Consider the following 15,382-nt stretch of genomic DNA (forward strand, 5'->3'; position numbering starts at 1 on the left):
CTCTTTCCCACAAAAATCTTTACCTTAATTATTGAAATTAAAAAAAAGGAATTATAGAGATCTATTTTCTCCTTAAATGATTAAAAAAATATTCAAATCACTTTCATAAAATATAATTTTTTTAACCTTTCAATTCTTTTAATTTTGGATTTTCCTCTTTCTTTTCTAGTTTCTCATTTTATTCCCAAGAAAATATTTTAAAATGAAATTGTGACATGATTAATAATCATCAATTGAAATTTGTGACATGTGGTATCATACAAAAAATAAGAATTAGTTTTTGATACCTTTTAAACCTTCACCCAAAAATATGCAATTACAAACTCAAAACAAAAATTTTCGTTGAAATGGAATTTCTATTGGGAAGGATAAAAGAGAGAAGAAAGAGAAAAAGAAATAAAAGAAAGGAAAACAATTTCATCTTATGATATTTTCTTGAGAATAAAATGAGAAACTAGAAAGGAAAAAGGAAAACCCAAAATTAAAAGAATTGAAAGGCTAAAAAAATTATATTTTATGAAAGTAATTTGAATATTTTTTTTAATCATTTAAGGAGAAAATAGATTTCTGTTATTCTTCTTTTTTAATTTCAATTATTAAGATAAAAATTTTTATGAGAAAGAGGAAGAATTAAATAAAAAAGAAAGAGAAAAAGAAAAAAAAAAAGAAACGAAATAAAGTAAATGAAATGTCAAAATAATGCAAGGGAAATTTTGTTTTAAAGGGGGTTAAGTGAGCAAAATTAAAGGGGGTTAAGTGAGCAAAATTAAAGGTCAGGGGGTAAAACTGAAAAATGAGGTATTCTTTAAGGGGATAAAATATGATTAACCCTAATCTTTAAGCCTATAGTTAATCCGCCTCAACTTCTAATCCCACATCGCTTTTCCAGAAACTAATTAGGCAGTTTATATGAGAACATCTTCTGCTCCTTGAGCGTCCCTTCGGGGACATCCGATAAAATTGGAACGATACAGAGAAGATTAGCATGGCCCCTGCGCAAGGATGACACGCACAAATCGAGAAATGGTCCAAATTTTTTTTTTCCCTGCTTCCTGTCCTTCTCCTCCACTTCGACCCTGAAATTACCAAATCATCCCTCTGATTTATCCAATTCTTCGTCTTCGGCAAGAACAGTCCACTGCTAGTCTTTATCAATTCACTTTCAGGTTTGTCTTAAACAGTTTTATCATTTTTTCTTTATCTTTATGTGGGTTTTATTTTATATAAATAATTGGAGGAGGGTTTTTCTTAGAGCATGTAATTCACTATTGATTGAACTCTCTTTTTTTCTTTTTTTTTTTTCACTTTTTCCTCTTTCGGATGAGGTGCCACAAAATTGTTTGTGGGTTTTCAATCAACAAAATAGAAAAAGCTGTAAACTTTCTTATTTTGTTGTTTTTGTAAGTACTCTGTAAATTTGTCATAAATTTTCAAAAATTTATGCTTGATTTATCGGAATCTTCTGTTGCAAACGGTTGATAGATTTTTATTTTATTTTATTTTATTTTTCTTGGGTGCAGTTAGTTTGATATCAAATGTTAGCTGCAAAAGCCATTGATGGTAAACTTTCAAGGTGGAGGTCTTTTGTGCCCATTAAATATTTTGCTTCACTGCCTGCTTTCGAGAGGCCAATTTCAGCTCATGAAGATTTGACCAGTGGTGCCAATGCACTTATGGGTTCCTTTTCCGATACTTTCTGCGGCAGAAATGATGCTATGGAAGCTGAAAATTTCAAAAATCAAGGAGTAAATGGTTTCAATAGCCTAGTGAAGTATAGAAAGTAAGTGTATGCTCCCTAGTATGCTTTCTTCAAGATTTTGTTATTGGTTTTCCTGTTTTTTGCTGATCTTATTGCACTTGGGATATGATTAATGGTTATTATTGAAGTTTTTGACAGTCTTGAGAGATTATTATCGTTGGTGATGATATCAGATGGTATTCTAGTGTTTTTTTCCCAATTGCATTCTTTGTTTATAATTTTTTAATCTTTTCAACAATTCCAGGGGTGTTTTAATTGCTAGTATCGAATTCTTCGGAGATTGGAGCAGACTAAGGAATTGAGAGTTGCCAGGGCAAGATTAGTAGAGGTGTATACTTTAGAGACAACTGTATACTTTTGCTCGAAGCTTACCCGAGTGAAATCAAATGTTAAAAGGATATAACTGAAGTTTTACTTGGTTAAGAGGATATTGGGCAATTGTTTTGTTCTTTTGGGGGTAAGCCCCTCACCGGCTTCCTTAGAGAAAAGAGTTCATGGATTTATTTCACGAAATTTACTTGTATCTCAGACTGCTATTAGAGTAGACAATAGAGAGGTGCTGTTGGATTGACTAGTCTAAAATTATACAATGAGAGGAGTGCAACTTGGACTGTGTCAAGAACAGTGTACCAATTTTAAAGTTATTTGCAATTACTTTTACTACGTCCTAATGTGTCAGATACAGAGATGCTGGTTCAGAATTTTATGTTTCTCATTTTTTGGAAACCTGTGATTTTGAGTCTAGCATTTGAAGTTTGTTTGGTTTTAGGTAAGATGTATAGCGGGTAGTGCAACATGATTGGAATAGGTGATCATTAAAAGTGCACTGTTTAGAGAATCTATTCAAACTTTTCCATGACAATTTGAGCTGTTTTTGTGCTAGGATTTGTTCAGTATGCCACAGAATAGCAATTCATGTTTTTATCTATAATTGAACTGCTGGACAACTTAAACTATCACTATTAGCTATATTAGTTTGTAGCACCATTTTGATTGGCTTATTTCCCAACCCATACAAGTTAGAGTACAACATATCCTTGTTTTGAGGGTAAGCTTATCAAGTGGTTGTATTTATAATGTTCAACAATTACTGTTTCTTGTTGCATCTTAATATTAATAGGCAAAATTATTTTTCCAAATTTAAATTTTAAGATTTTTTTTTGGGTGTATTACACAACTGAAAGTGATAGTGGAAAGTTTTATGCAGTGATGAGAATATAAGAAGACCATCTCCATGGAATGGACAAAAGGCAGTTGCATCATCATATTGTTTCCCCAATCGAGTACATGACATGTTATACATGCCATTACGTAATTTTAGTTCTCAGAGCAGTGCTACGTCCTTTTCGGATGTGAAAACCAAGGTCAGCGATTATTTTGAATCTGTTTACTGCATGCCGCAGTTTGAATATACTCTGCAAAATCCTTTACATTCCTCAATATTGCAGCAATCTCAGTATTGCTTTTGTGCATTTTGTTGCTGGGGCTATGTCACTTGGTTACGCCACAATGTTGCAGTTCTTGGGATCAATTCCTAAATTTGTGAAGATTGTGGAAGTTGGGCCTCGGGATGGACTGCAAAACGAGAAGGCAATCGTGCCTACTGCTGTGAAGGTTGATCTAATAAAAATGCTAGTTTCTTCAGGATTATCTGTCATTGAGGCTACTAGTTTTGTCTCACCAAAATGGGTGCCGCAGGTAACTTATAATTTTTTGATTGCATATCACAGTTTAACAGTTGAACTAGTTATATATTATTTTTGTTCTCTCATACCCTGCCTCTGGTAAGAGCATTATATCTGTTTAACAACTTTTAACTCTGGTTGACTTGGTCTAGACACCCTAAAAAATTGTTCAATGGAAGTGTTCCACCTGAATGAGGTGACAAACTCTTGCAATGATCAACTGGTCATAGTTTTTCAGAATTGTGGATGCTAACTCTGGTATCAGCTTTTGTTGATAACTTTAGTATTAGTAGTTCTGATTGCAGATGTAGTTGGAATCTTATAATGTATTTTAAGCACGTGAATCCCTATTATTTGTTTATTTTTCATTGTATGAGTTACTTTTAGTAGTCTTTGAGAATTCCACTTTGGACTTTGGTTCTTTCATGGAATATTGTAGTTTGTTACCTGATGTTTAGATATACTGAACCAAATTGTAGCTTGCAGATGCGAAGGATGTACTTGAGGCAATTCAATGTGTTCAAGGTGCAAAGTTTCCTGTTTTGACACCAAATCTCAAAGTGGGTTCTCTTTCTTTTGATTTGTTAAAATTACCAAGTTCAATTTTATGCTTGATGGAAGTCCTGCTTGCAAATCTTAACTGAACCTTATTCTAGGGGTTTGCAGCAGCTGTTGCTGCTGGAGCCAAGGAAGTGGCTATCTTTGCTGCAGCTTCTGAATCTTTTTCCAGGTCAAACATAAATTGTAGCATCAAAGATAGTCTGTATCGATACCGTGAGGTTGCCCATGCAGCCAGAAATAGCTCTATACCTGTCCGTGGGTATGCCATCTGATCCTCTATACTCTCCTAATTCAGACGAATTCAACTGCTTAACATATGCTTGAAGTATGTTAGTCTTGTTTCAAAATAGTATTTGGAATTTTATTTCAATAGGAAAGAGAGTAATGTCCCTGGAAGCTGGTTGTTATTGAGCGGCATGAGGGTATATACAGTTATACAAAAATGTACTGTACTACGTGTTTTTTACTGCAAATTGGTTGCAGCATATTGATTGGCATCTATAATATCTCTGAAAATACCTGAAACTTTCTTCATGTTGTCCTCCAATGACATCAATTCAACAAGCTTTGGATAAAAAATAATGCTGTACTAAAAATCTGGTGAATGAGTACAGCATTTACAACTAGGCGTAGTTGCCCATGTTACGTCTAAAAACATTTTTTATAGTTCTGTTTCTTTCAAAGTCTTTTGTTTAGATACCTGCATTATGTAAGCAACAATATGTGCATATGAAAATTTGCTTGTAAAAATATGCCTGTGGATGTATATTTTGATACATTCTTTGCAAGCTCCTGTTACAAACTGATCATTACTCAACTCTTTTCAATTGGCAACGTTGTTCCTTGGTTGTCCTTGTTAATTACTCCATTAGTTTTTTTTTGACATTTCAATACCTTGAAAAAGCAACATTCTTCTCTGATTTTTTATAGTGATTTATTCACTAATTTCCTTAGGTACATATCATGTGTTGTTGGCTGTCCAGTGGAAGGAGCAGTATCTCCCTCGCAAGTCGTTTATGTGGCAAAAGCACTTCTTGACATGGGGTGCACTGAAATCTCCCTTGGCGACACGATTGGCGTTGGGACTCCTGGTAATGCTTAAAACTCATGTTCGCTCTCTCTCAAACATACACACTCCACATCTATATATGTATGTGTGAGCGCGCATGTGAATTTCTCTCTCAAATACTTGTGCAACCACCCTTCTGTAGAAGTTACATGAATACATAATCTTTGTCTAGTGATAGAAGAAATGAAGATTTATCTTCAATATTTGTCCATTAGGGAGATTTTCTTGTTGGGCATGTTGGATAGTCTCCCTTTTCTCTGTCGTTCTAAGATTTCCTGTCATATGAAACTTGGTCAATCAATTTCACCACCAAAATATATATATAATATATATATACATATACATATACATATACATATATATATATATATATATATATATATAAGAGAGAGTGACAAAAGGACTTTTTGGCAGTTTTTTGTACCTTTATAATTGGGGAAAAGGCATGTGTGGGTGTAGAAGATAGATTTTTCTTATTTTTGGAAACTAGAATTCTAGGAGTTAGAATGTACCGCCATCAGCTCTTCCATGGTTTGCCTGATAAGCACGTCTATTGGCTTACAGAGCTTGGCATTGCTAACCATTTAAAAACCGCAAATATTGTTTTTACATGTTCTCATCCTTTTACATTTTTCATCATGGCGCCAGCATTGAAATTGTAGTACCTTTTAGCAGTGTAAATTCATATTACCTCGGACATTCATCAGTAGCCAGCTGAAACTCTTGGTGCATTTTGACACTTTTCTTGTCTCGTTAATATAATGGAAGACAGTCTTTGTAGCAGGAAGGGCATTCGTTAAGAAGAAAGACTTTAGTACTTGTTAATATAACGGAAGAAAGACTTTGTAGAGCAGGGGAGGACACTAGATATTAGTACCATAACATTGGGTGGATGCCTAAGACTGATCTTTATAGTCATAATATAAGAAGAAAACTGAGGGTGGGAAGATATGTTCTTTCTTCTTCATTTTTTATTCTTTCTATTTTCTTATTTTTGATGAGTTGGATGTTTGGGTGGAATTAAAATATATAAGCTGTTCTTCAACTGCACTTGCCAATCATATATTTTGTGTGAAATTTTCCTGGTTTCAATTGAACATGATTATATGCACTGGACAAGTCATTGCTCACGCCATTTTCATAACCTGAGGAGAAGAATCCCTTGGTCAAACAAACCTGAGGATATCACTTTTTGTCTGTTCAGTGTTAAATTTTTGTGGTTGCAACAACTTGTAGTCTTATTTTGGTATGTTCCATTCGTCGCTCTCCTCAATGTCAGGTACCATTGTTCCGATGCTTGAAGCTGTCCTTGAAGTTGTACCTGTAGAGAAACTTGCTGTCCATTTTCATGACACCTATGGACAAGCTCTTTCAAACATTCTCATATCACTGCAAGTATGCTGTAATCTTTTATTTTGATTTCTGCATTGGAAGCTCATATTTTTATTCCAGTTTTCTACAAGAGTTACACTGCTTATCTGAAAATGAGTATTATGTTTATTTTGAGTATTTGAATATGTGTCCACTTGTTGGATGGTCATTTTGTACTATAAACTAATTATTTCCAATTAATATTTTACTCTTGAAAATTTGTTGTAACATATTTTCACAATATTCTTAAATTTCAGCAAACCACTAAAGCATTCTCTTTAAGCTGTTATCTATCACTTTATCTCCCTGGTAACTGATGCCCCAATCATACCATTCAAGGTGGAGTACTATTTTGCATGTACATGTATTTTCTATTCTAGGCCATGAAGTCATGAACTACGTGAGCGACTGGATCAGTTGAGAGTTTCCAGTTAGTTGATTAATCACACTGGTACAACTAATTTAGTTTAACACAAGTTATTTCAGTAAGGATCATTATACTTTTTGTTTAATCATTTTGCTACTCCCCTGGTTGTTATATGTTTTTCTTTACCATTCTGTTTTAATCATTGGTTCTGGTGAAATTTTGTCAATGAATAGTCTTACGTTGATGATATTCATTGGGCAGATGGGATGATTTTTTTTTTTTTTTTTAATTTAACTTGATTCCTTGTTATTTATCATATTATTTGTCTTCTGTGCAAGTGCTTCCATATGTTGTTGTACCATGATTTAGCCAATGAGCTTTCTCAAACTTGAAGTTAATCCTGAGAAAGAACCAGTTATCTGTCCTTTTTGCTTGTAGGCATAAATCACTGTCCTGAATTTTCTTTTTACTGTTGAGTTAGGCAGACTTTTTCAATTCCACTACGACACTGTAGAAAATGGCTAAAGCTGCTCTCTACACATGATCTTCAGATATTTTGGAGCTGCAAGAATTACATGGTACTAAAATATTGATGCAGCTTGCCGCCAGATAGATGACTAAATAAATTATCAGTCCTCCTTGTTGGTTATTTGTGTGAACTTCCAATTTACCTCAAACTTGGCAGTAGGTGTAATATCTCTTTTGCATGTATGCCAAAGAATAAAAATATTTCTGCAAAGCAGCAGGTTCTTGTCTAACAGTAGTTTCTTTACAGATGGGGATCCGTACGGTTGATTCTGCTGTATCTGGTCTCGGTGGTTGTCCATATGCTAAAGGTGCTTCTGGAAATGTTGCTACTGAGGATGTCGTCTATATGCTCAATGGACTAGGAGTGAAGACAAATGTTGATCTTGAGAAGGTCATTTTAGCTGGGGATTTTATCTGCAAGCATTTGGGTCGATCTCCTGGTTCTAAGGTTGCTAAAGCACTGAGCAGAATTCCAGAAAATGCCTCAAAGCTGTAAGGTGCTTCTGACACCTCAAAAGTGTAGTTTTAACTTGTGCATCCAAGCTGAAAGAGGATATCTGGAGCAACTTATATCCTGCAGATGCTACAATCCAAATTCAGCAGAATGTTCTTCGTTCTCATCCGACTTGTGCAGTCCTCACTAGCAATGATCTGCATGCCATACATGAAAATCTCAGGGTATATATTCACCATCATTTGTGGAAACTAATTTCGAAGAAACATTTTAAAATCTGTCTGCCTTCTGTTTTCTTGGTATGCAACGGCGGATTCGCTCTTGCTGACTGATTGTATGTGCAAAAGTCCTGTGATATTGACATTGAAGTTTTTCTTTGCAATTTATGTCACTCATATCAGGTACATCTGTAAGTTCTGGATGTGTTCTTTAGAGTTAAAAACTACTATTGATTATCAGTTCTAGTAAGGGAGTCAGCTATGTTCTCCATGCAATAAAATTGAACTTAATTGATTACATTATTAGCACTGCAAGATGATCAATTACTCCAGTGTATCTGCATGTTTTCCTTTGGCCTTTTTTTACTCTTTTCTGCATTAATGCTTGGTCATATATGGACATAAACTAGCCGTCCGGACTCTGCTTTCATTTCATGGTATTTGCCTTTCATAGCTACAAGATTCTGGAGATTGATTGTTTGCTTGTGGATTTTTTAAAAAAGCTACTGTAAGTTGGGAAACACATTTTTCAGAATCTCAAAATTTTCCACCATATCAAATATATTTCTCTACAACGCTGGTAGCGGGGAGGATGGCCATTGATGGCTCGTACTAAAAATTGTACTTTCGCGCGTAATGATAGAAAAATTAGCAAGCTTCCAAAAAAAAAAAAAAAAAAAACCATTTTGAGCAAATTTACTATTTTGATGCATTGATCACATCTACCATTGCGGTCAAACTCCACACAAATCTCGCATCAAGCATTTGCCAATTATAAAAAGACAGTAAGAGTTTTTACAAGGATTTTTTTTTCGCGTGGCCAGTACATTATTAAAAATTTTTATTAAAATATTACTGTAACATTTATTGTAATTTGATATATATGAGATCAAAATGTTATTAAAAATTGAAAGAATTATTGAAAAGGATATTTATAATGCACAAAATTTTTTTGAAATAGATCAATCCAAACAGAAAAATATATACCATTGATATTTTTTCTCGAGATACATTTTGTCTGGTTATAGTGTATTCTTCAAGATGCGATTATACACCTCTAACATCATGAATAAATTAGGAAATTAAAGAAAAATACTATAGGTTCACCGGACTAAGAAAATATTTTGCAATTCCTATTGTGCCATGTAAAATAAATAAATAAAAAGAATAAGAGTCAGCAAGTAATATGTGCTATTCTAAAGCCACAACTACTCGTCCCACATCGACTAAAATGAACTAGACAGCAACCTTTATATATATTTGCCTTGGCTGGACCGAACGTCCCTTCGGGGACATCCGATAAAATTGGAACGATACAGAGAAGATTAGCATGGCCCCTGCGCAAGGATGACACGCACAAATCGAGAAATGGTCCAAATTTTTTCGGCATCTTTACCCAGCCCCACTGATTCCACTTCCCGATTCAGGTTTTTGTGCTTTGACTTTCTGCATCGATTTTTTTATGTGGGTGTTTGAAATAATTGGTTTTGTCCTGTTATCAGCTTCATCTTCTTAACCTGGGTTTTCCCTTTATTTAATCCAATAGCTTACTGATTTTTCTGATATGGGATTGCTATGAAAGATGCTCTTTTTAAAAGTTGTATTGTTGGATTAGTTATAGGTTGATAAATAGATTAATTCTGGTTTAATTAATTTGGACATTACAGAGGAAGTAACCAGGCTAGCTCCGAAAATCCTTAGGGGTGGGGTGTGTGTGTGTGTGTGTGTGTGTTTTTTTTTTTTTTTGGTATTTTGTTCATGTTTGGTAGGCAGTTTTCCTTGTTATTGATGGTTTTATTGGAAGTGAACTTTGATCGATGGTTCTTGTTTGTCTTTACTTATCAGGAGAGACTATTCTCATTACTGATGATCTACATGATTATTTAGACTGCCTCCAATGGTGTATTTATTTGAATATTTTCTTTTCTGTTTGTTATTTTGAAGATTCAGTGTTTGAAAATATGGTATCGATTTGCGTAGCTAACGGAGCCTTCAAAATAATTGATCCATTCAACTCCTCAAGAGTTGATTTCATGAAATAGCAGGATAAATTGCAGTTCTCTGCATCAGCCGTCCTTTCTGTATACTTGCTATCAAAGTGGATAACATTAATTAACATTCTTGCTTCAGAACTTAAAGATTAGAAAATCATTGTATCTGTTCTGAAGGTTGGCTTATTAAGCAGCTCTTCTACATGATGTTCAGAAATGACAGTCTCTCGTGGCTGTTTGGTCTGATGATTTAGCAATTTATGGCTTTTCTTCCTTGCTGTTACTTTTTGATATGAGAGGAAGTGATATTGTATGTTTTCTGCAGTGGGGAGAGCATAAGAAGACCGTCTTATGTAAATATGAACTTGCTTCTGCTTGTTTGAACTCCTTTCTTGCTTAGTTTTTGTCGAAGTTCTTCATCACTGGTTTATATTAATTGCCTTCACTGAATTCAAGCAAACAGTTAGATTGTCGCAACTTGATTTCTTTTAACTGCTTATCTTATATCTGGTGCATCGATGGAACAACAAGTTTTGGAAACATCAATAAGCTATGACATTTCTCCTTGGAAATGAACAGTTGAAATTAATTGAAAGAAGTCTAGAGATCGGTCGTTGTTCTTGGTCTGAAGCCCTTTTCTGAGTTCAACATTTACAGTTAATGTTCAATGGACATTTAAAATAAGACTACCAACATGGTGGAAAATGGCTCATGTTGTTCTCTATATCTAGGTTTTAGCTATTTTTAAAGATGCAAGACATGTATGTGTTCTGTATTAGAATGAAGGTAGACTAAATTTTTTTAATGAATCCCCGTATTTGAGTAATTCATGTAAACTTTCGACTAACCTCAACTTGGCACTAGATGTAGTATATCTTTGCATATTTGCTTTATATTGAAGCTGTTGCAAAGCAGAATGTCCTTGTTTAAGGGCAGCTTTGTTTATTGATTGGATTTTATGGAGTTGATTCTGCTGTATCAGGTCTTGGGGATTTTCAATACGCTAAAGGTGCTTTTTTATCCTCCCTTGCAGGGGAGGGATGCGATTTAAGAAGTGCGGAGGGGAAAGGGGGATTTGAGCCCAAGACCTCTAATCATTAGGGCCTCAACCTCAGCCACTAGAACAGGGCCTCCTCTAATTCTAAAGGTGCTTCTGGAATGTTGCCTCTGATGATGTTGTTTATATTCTCAGTGGACTAGGTTTGAAGACAAATGTCAATCTTGTGGTGGTTATATTAGTTGGGAATTCATCTGCAAGCATTTATGTTGGCCTAAGGAATATACCTGCAAATGCCTTGAAGCTGTAAGGTTTTTCGGATGCCTTGAGTGGAGTGGTAACTCGTGTGTCCAAGCTGAAAGAGAATATCTTGGTTTTGGGAGGTTGGCTTTATTATCAGTTCCATGCAATTTAGTGGCAAAGGATTTATTGGTCCATGAAAATCTCAATGTATATATTTCTCATCATTGCAGTAAAATAGCAATAGTGAAGAAAACCTTTTTATTTTTTTCTACCGTCTATGGCGCATATATATACAGAAAAGTTCAGTAATGCTCATGTAAAAAGCCTTTTCTTTTCAACATTTCTGAATGAGTACATTATTTTTGGAGCACCAATTTGTAAATCAACCAACATTCATGGTCAGAATGATTAATGCTACTAATTGAACTTAATGGAGTACATAATCTGCATTTCTGACTCCTCAGAAACACTGCAGTATGTTCAATGAATTGTTGTTTAAGAATTCCTTAGTTAGAACAGAATGATTTGATCTATGTCAATACTTTTGTTTGCTATGTTGCATTGGGAAGTGTAGATTTGTCTGATTGTGCTGTAGATATTACAGTGCTGTAGACACTCCAGTATGTCTGATTTGTCTGTTAGCTTTCTGTTTTTATATCATAACATAACATACAATGAGATGTTAAAATTCAAATGTTTGATCTTGAATCTTGTGAAAGAGCTTGCTCAAGTGGTGTAGCACACTTTTTAAAACTTTAGCATCCTTCACCAGATCAAAGATATGTTTCTATCTAGTTGTTGGAGGATGGCCATTGATGGCTCTTATCCAAGCAGGAGAGTGCTTTAAACCTGTGTAGGCATTGAGTAGCTCATTCGGCTTAAGAATGTACAAATGATATATCAAGCTTCCTTGCCTGTACTTTGATTACGCCAGGTTGTTTTCTTATATCAAGATAGGCTCTGTCCTTTGATTTCTTTTGAGTTTTTCTCTAAGCAGTTGTCTTGTCTTCAAGTGGTTTTATGGGTACTGAACTGGAGCTTGCTAAAGCTGCGTTTACTCTTTCTTGATTTTATCATAGATGCCCATACATGTGATTCTTTACAATAAAAAGGAGAAAAAGGTTGGAGAAACTTTTCTAAACAAAGATATGGACAAATCTAAGTTAGCATTTCTGGGTTCAAAGGATCCTCTTTTTGGCCTACATATTTGTTTGGTAACCAAACTTCCCCAAGTGATTCTTGGCATTGAAAATGTACCACATAAATGACAAGTTGTCTTCAATGTTATTATCCTTTTGTCCAAGTAGCAAAATGTACATCCATGCTCCAGCAGATGTCCACCTTGAAAGCACAATCAGATAAAATCCATTCCATTTTTGTAGGATGTAAAAGCCAATTCCAAAGGCCATGCATTCTTTTCCCCCAAAATTTTGTTTCTATAAGTGGAATAAATAGTGTTGGCTGGACTACTTTATGTTCTATATCCTCAAAATATCTTTTCCTTTTTTTTTTATCCTCATAATTTTTCATTCAATAAAATTTTTACTACTCTATTTTCCCTTCTTCAAGTTGGAATATTTACATGAAAAGAATTTATTCAATCAGATACTGTTCATTATTACCTCACTTCATCTAGAACTTGACTTGGATAAATATCTATTGTTGTATCCATGAATATTCTTCACTTCTTTATAAGGTGTAAAAGTATCCTCAAAACTGGATGATTTTGCAATCTTTTGGTGATGAGGTTTCGGATTAGTTCGTAGGGCGGCTTAACTTTATATAACTACATTTACTCCCCATCTATTTTTATGAACTAAAATTATCATTGTACTAACACAGAAATCCAATATAGAATGGACTAAAACAATATAGATAATTGACATGCTAAAACCAACATTGAACATGAAGTATGTATAACGGTTGGAATAACTTCTTTAAACAATTGTTGGGGTTGATCCAATAGTCAGGAGAGGGCTCTTAGAATCTTCTTCGCTGTCGAATTCAGAGTTTGAATTCAATACTTAACACAATGGGACGAGAAGGGCATAAGAAAGTGTAAGAGTGTAGGGGAAAAAAAAAAAAATTCTTTTAAGTGCGCCGCCCACGTGATATTTTTCAGAGTAAATTGCCTATTATTTGCTTCTTTGATTAATTCAGTTGACTTTAATACTTGAACATACTTTTGGAAGACTGTCCAATTCTTTCGGTTAAAAAGCTCCATTTACTGTATTAAAATCTTCTAGTGTTGTTAAATCTTGGGATCCAGTGTGTGCTGTATGTGATTAACAACCCTCACTGTTCAATCATTACCTTTAATTAAATTATGCCCAGATAGTGACAATTGATGATGTTAGCTAACCTTGTTTTGCTTTTCTGATGGAATGTGTTTTACCATTTTTGGTGAAAGCTGGAAGAACAAGATCAATGAAATGTTAGGTTAAAATTGGCAAATTATAGGAGCCAAAAATTTCAGGCACATTACTTAGATGATCCTCTGCTGTTTTGCACCAGTACGAATAGTATATATCCTAGGCTTATGAGTGTCCGAATCTGATAAACAATCTTGTCCGGTGTAGCATAAAAAAGGATTAATCTTCTATACACTGATAGTATATACATTTTTACCATTTGATGCATAACACATAATCCGAATTTGAATTTGAAATTTAAATTTTACATATATGTCATATATCCAACCACGACAGTGTATACAAGATTTACTCTTAAAAAAAACACTTGATCTACTCAAGCCAATAAATTAATTCATAAAACTCAATATTATGTTAATTATGAATGAACTTTTTAGGAATAACAAAGAAACAAATAAAAAAAAATAGAATATAATTACTTGAAAACTAAAAGATGACGATTACCGTAATATTATTTCGATGATACTTCAAGGATTTTTTTTTTTAATTTAAGTTGATGTCCCCTGTCACATTTAAATTTGATTTGAGGGATTTTGTTTTGGCAAAAGAGAATTAATTATTACTACATGGTTATTTACATTCAATTGTAAATTGTGATTGCTTACATTTCTTGAGGATGCATTTCACTTATTTTATTTTAATTTATTTTATTTGTTTGGGCGTGGAGTATCGACTAATAGTTTTTCGACAGCTATCACAGTAGTGTGACGTCAGCATGATTAGAGATGGCTTAAAAGTTCATTCTTTTTAACTAATCATGCTTTTTAACAACTTTTTCCATCAGTAATCAACAGGTAAGATGCTAATAATGACGATCCTTGGTCACCTACTTGTCCCCCATGAGAACAGCCACCAAATAGAACAGTTGAATGCTTTTTGTGCATGGAAAATTAATACAGGATTTTTAGCTTTAATTCCTGGATTTATAAATTTATTGGGCTATTATTTTTTTTTTAATATAAGACCATGGTTTAGTATATTTTCCCTGGCTCAATATAGGTAATTGACATCCTAAGATAATTGACGAGGAATATCAAAGCAGAACATGTATCTCTTTTAAAAATTTTTTGGGAATAATTGCATCCAGATTTTTTTTTTTTTAGAAAAAGAAAGAAGTAAATACAGGTTGCATCAGGAAAAATGACTACAAATCCAGCTGGCATTTTTGTTTTTCAGTTTTAGTGTAGACTATCAAATTTGTACGTCTTCCTGCTTAAATATTTTGTTGACACATTTTTTTATTAATCTTTGTACTTCACATACATCACCACGCAACTATAAAATATCCCGTTTTCAGCAAAAAGCTTTCAAAAACTCCAATTTAAACGGGCTTGAGATTGAATGGAAAGAGCTTAGAATTGTTCAAAAGGGCCAATGGCCAACAAACTGCTCTCTTACATCTCATAATGGTCGTTGCATCCTAAGATTGAATGTCTATTATATTGCTTTACTTTTTCTTCTTCTTCTTCTTTTCTTGTGTTCTTTTTCTTTTTTTTGAGGCCAATTTCATGAGAGGAGATGAAGGAGGAACAATCCCAAAGGAAATTTGGGAGCAGCGAAAAATGAGTCCCTTTTCAAGGATGTGGTAGAAAGACATTTGATCATCAAGATATATATCTCCAATTTACTATGGTCACCCCTCTTTAGATATAGGTCTTTTGTTTTTGTTGACACAAACTTTGAGAGCCAAGAATTCCTTTATATTTT

General features: G+C 34.0%; 1 protein-coding gene, 1 long non-coding RNA gene and 2 other non-coding genes across 14 annotated transcripts; all 4 read left to right on the forward strand.

The window, feature by feature from the left end:
* Nucleotides 1–864: 864 nt before the first annotated feature.
* LOC113694207 (hydroxymethylglutaryl-CoA lyase, mitochondrial-like) lies at nt 865–8,310 on the forward strand. 11 transcript variants are annotated; one of them, XR_011815990.1, is made up of 10 exons: nt 865–1,166; nt 1,521–1,780; nt 2,967–3,123; nt 3,278–3,457; nt 3,924–4,004; nt 4,101–4,264; nt 4,936–5,096; nt 6,354–6,469; nt 7,364–7,496; nt 7,588–7,820. XR_011815990.1 is itself a non-coding variant. In XM_072053293.1 (10 exons), exons 2-10 carry the CDS (start codon nt 1,536–1,538, stop codon nt 7,834–7,836), a joined length of 1,380 nt encoding a protein of 459 aa, XP_071909394.1. In that variant the 5' UTR covers nt 865–1,166; nt 1,521–1,535; the 3' UTR covers nt 7,837–8,310. The 11 variants fall into 11 exon arrangements, 8 of the variants coding, with proteins under 8 accessions (XP_071909394.1, XP_071909396.1, XP_071909397.1 ...); XR_011815992.1 differs by having other exon boundaries at nt 7,294–7,390; nt 7,588–7,715; XR_011815991.1 differs by having other exon boundaries at nt 7,364–7,500; nt 7,588–7,715.
* LOC113694384 (U6 spliceosomal RNA) lies at nt 936–1,038 on the forward strand. Its single transcript, XR_003449340.2, has one exon. It is a non-coding gene; the product is annotated as a U6 spliceosomal RNA (small nuclear RNA).
* A 917-nt stretch (nt 8,311–9,227) lies between the features above and the next one.
* LOC113691298 (uncharacterized) lies at nt 9,228–11,674 on the forward strand. Its single transcript, XR_003448660.2, has 2 exons — nt 9,228–9,439; nt 10,986–11,674. It is a non-coding gene; the product is annotated as an uncharacterized lncRNA (long non-coding RNA).
* On the forward strand, nt 9,293–9,395 carry LOC113694372 (U6 spliceosomal RNA). Its single transcript, XR_003449329.1, has one exon. It is a non-coding gene; the product is annotated as a U6 spliceosomal RNA (small nuclear RNA).
* Nucleotides 11,675–15,382: the final 3,708 nt, after the last annotated feature.

Source organism: Coffea arabica, chromosome 6c (assembly GCF_036785885.1).
Source record: "Coffea arabica cultivar ET-39 chromosome 6c, Coffea Arabica ET-39 HiFi, whole genome shotgun sequence".
NCBI lineage: Eukaryota > Viridiplantae > Streptophyta > Magnoliopsida > Gentianales > Rubiaceae > Coffea > Coffea arabica.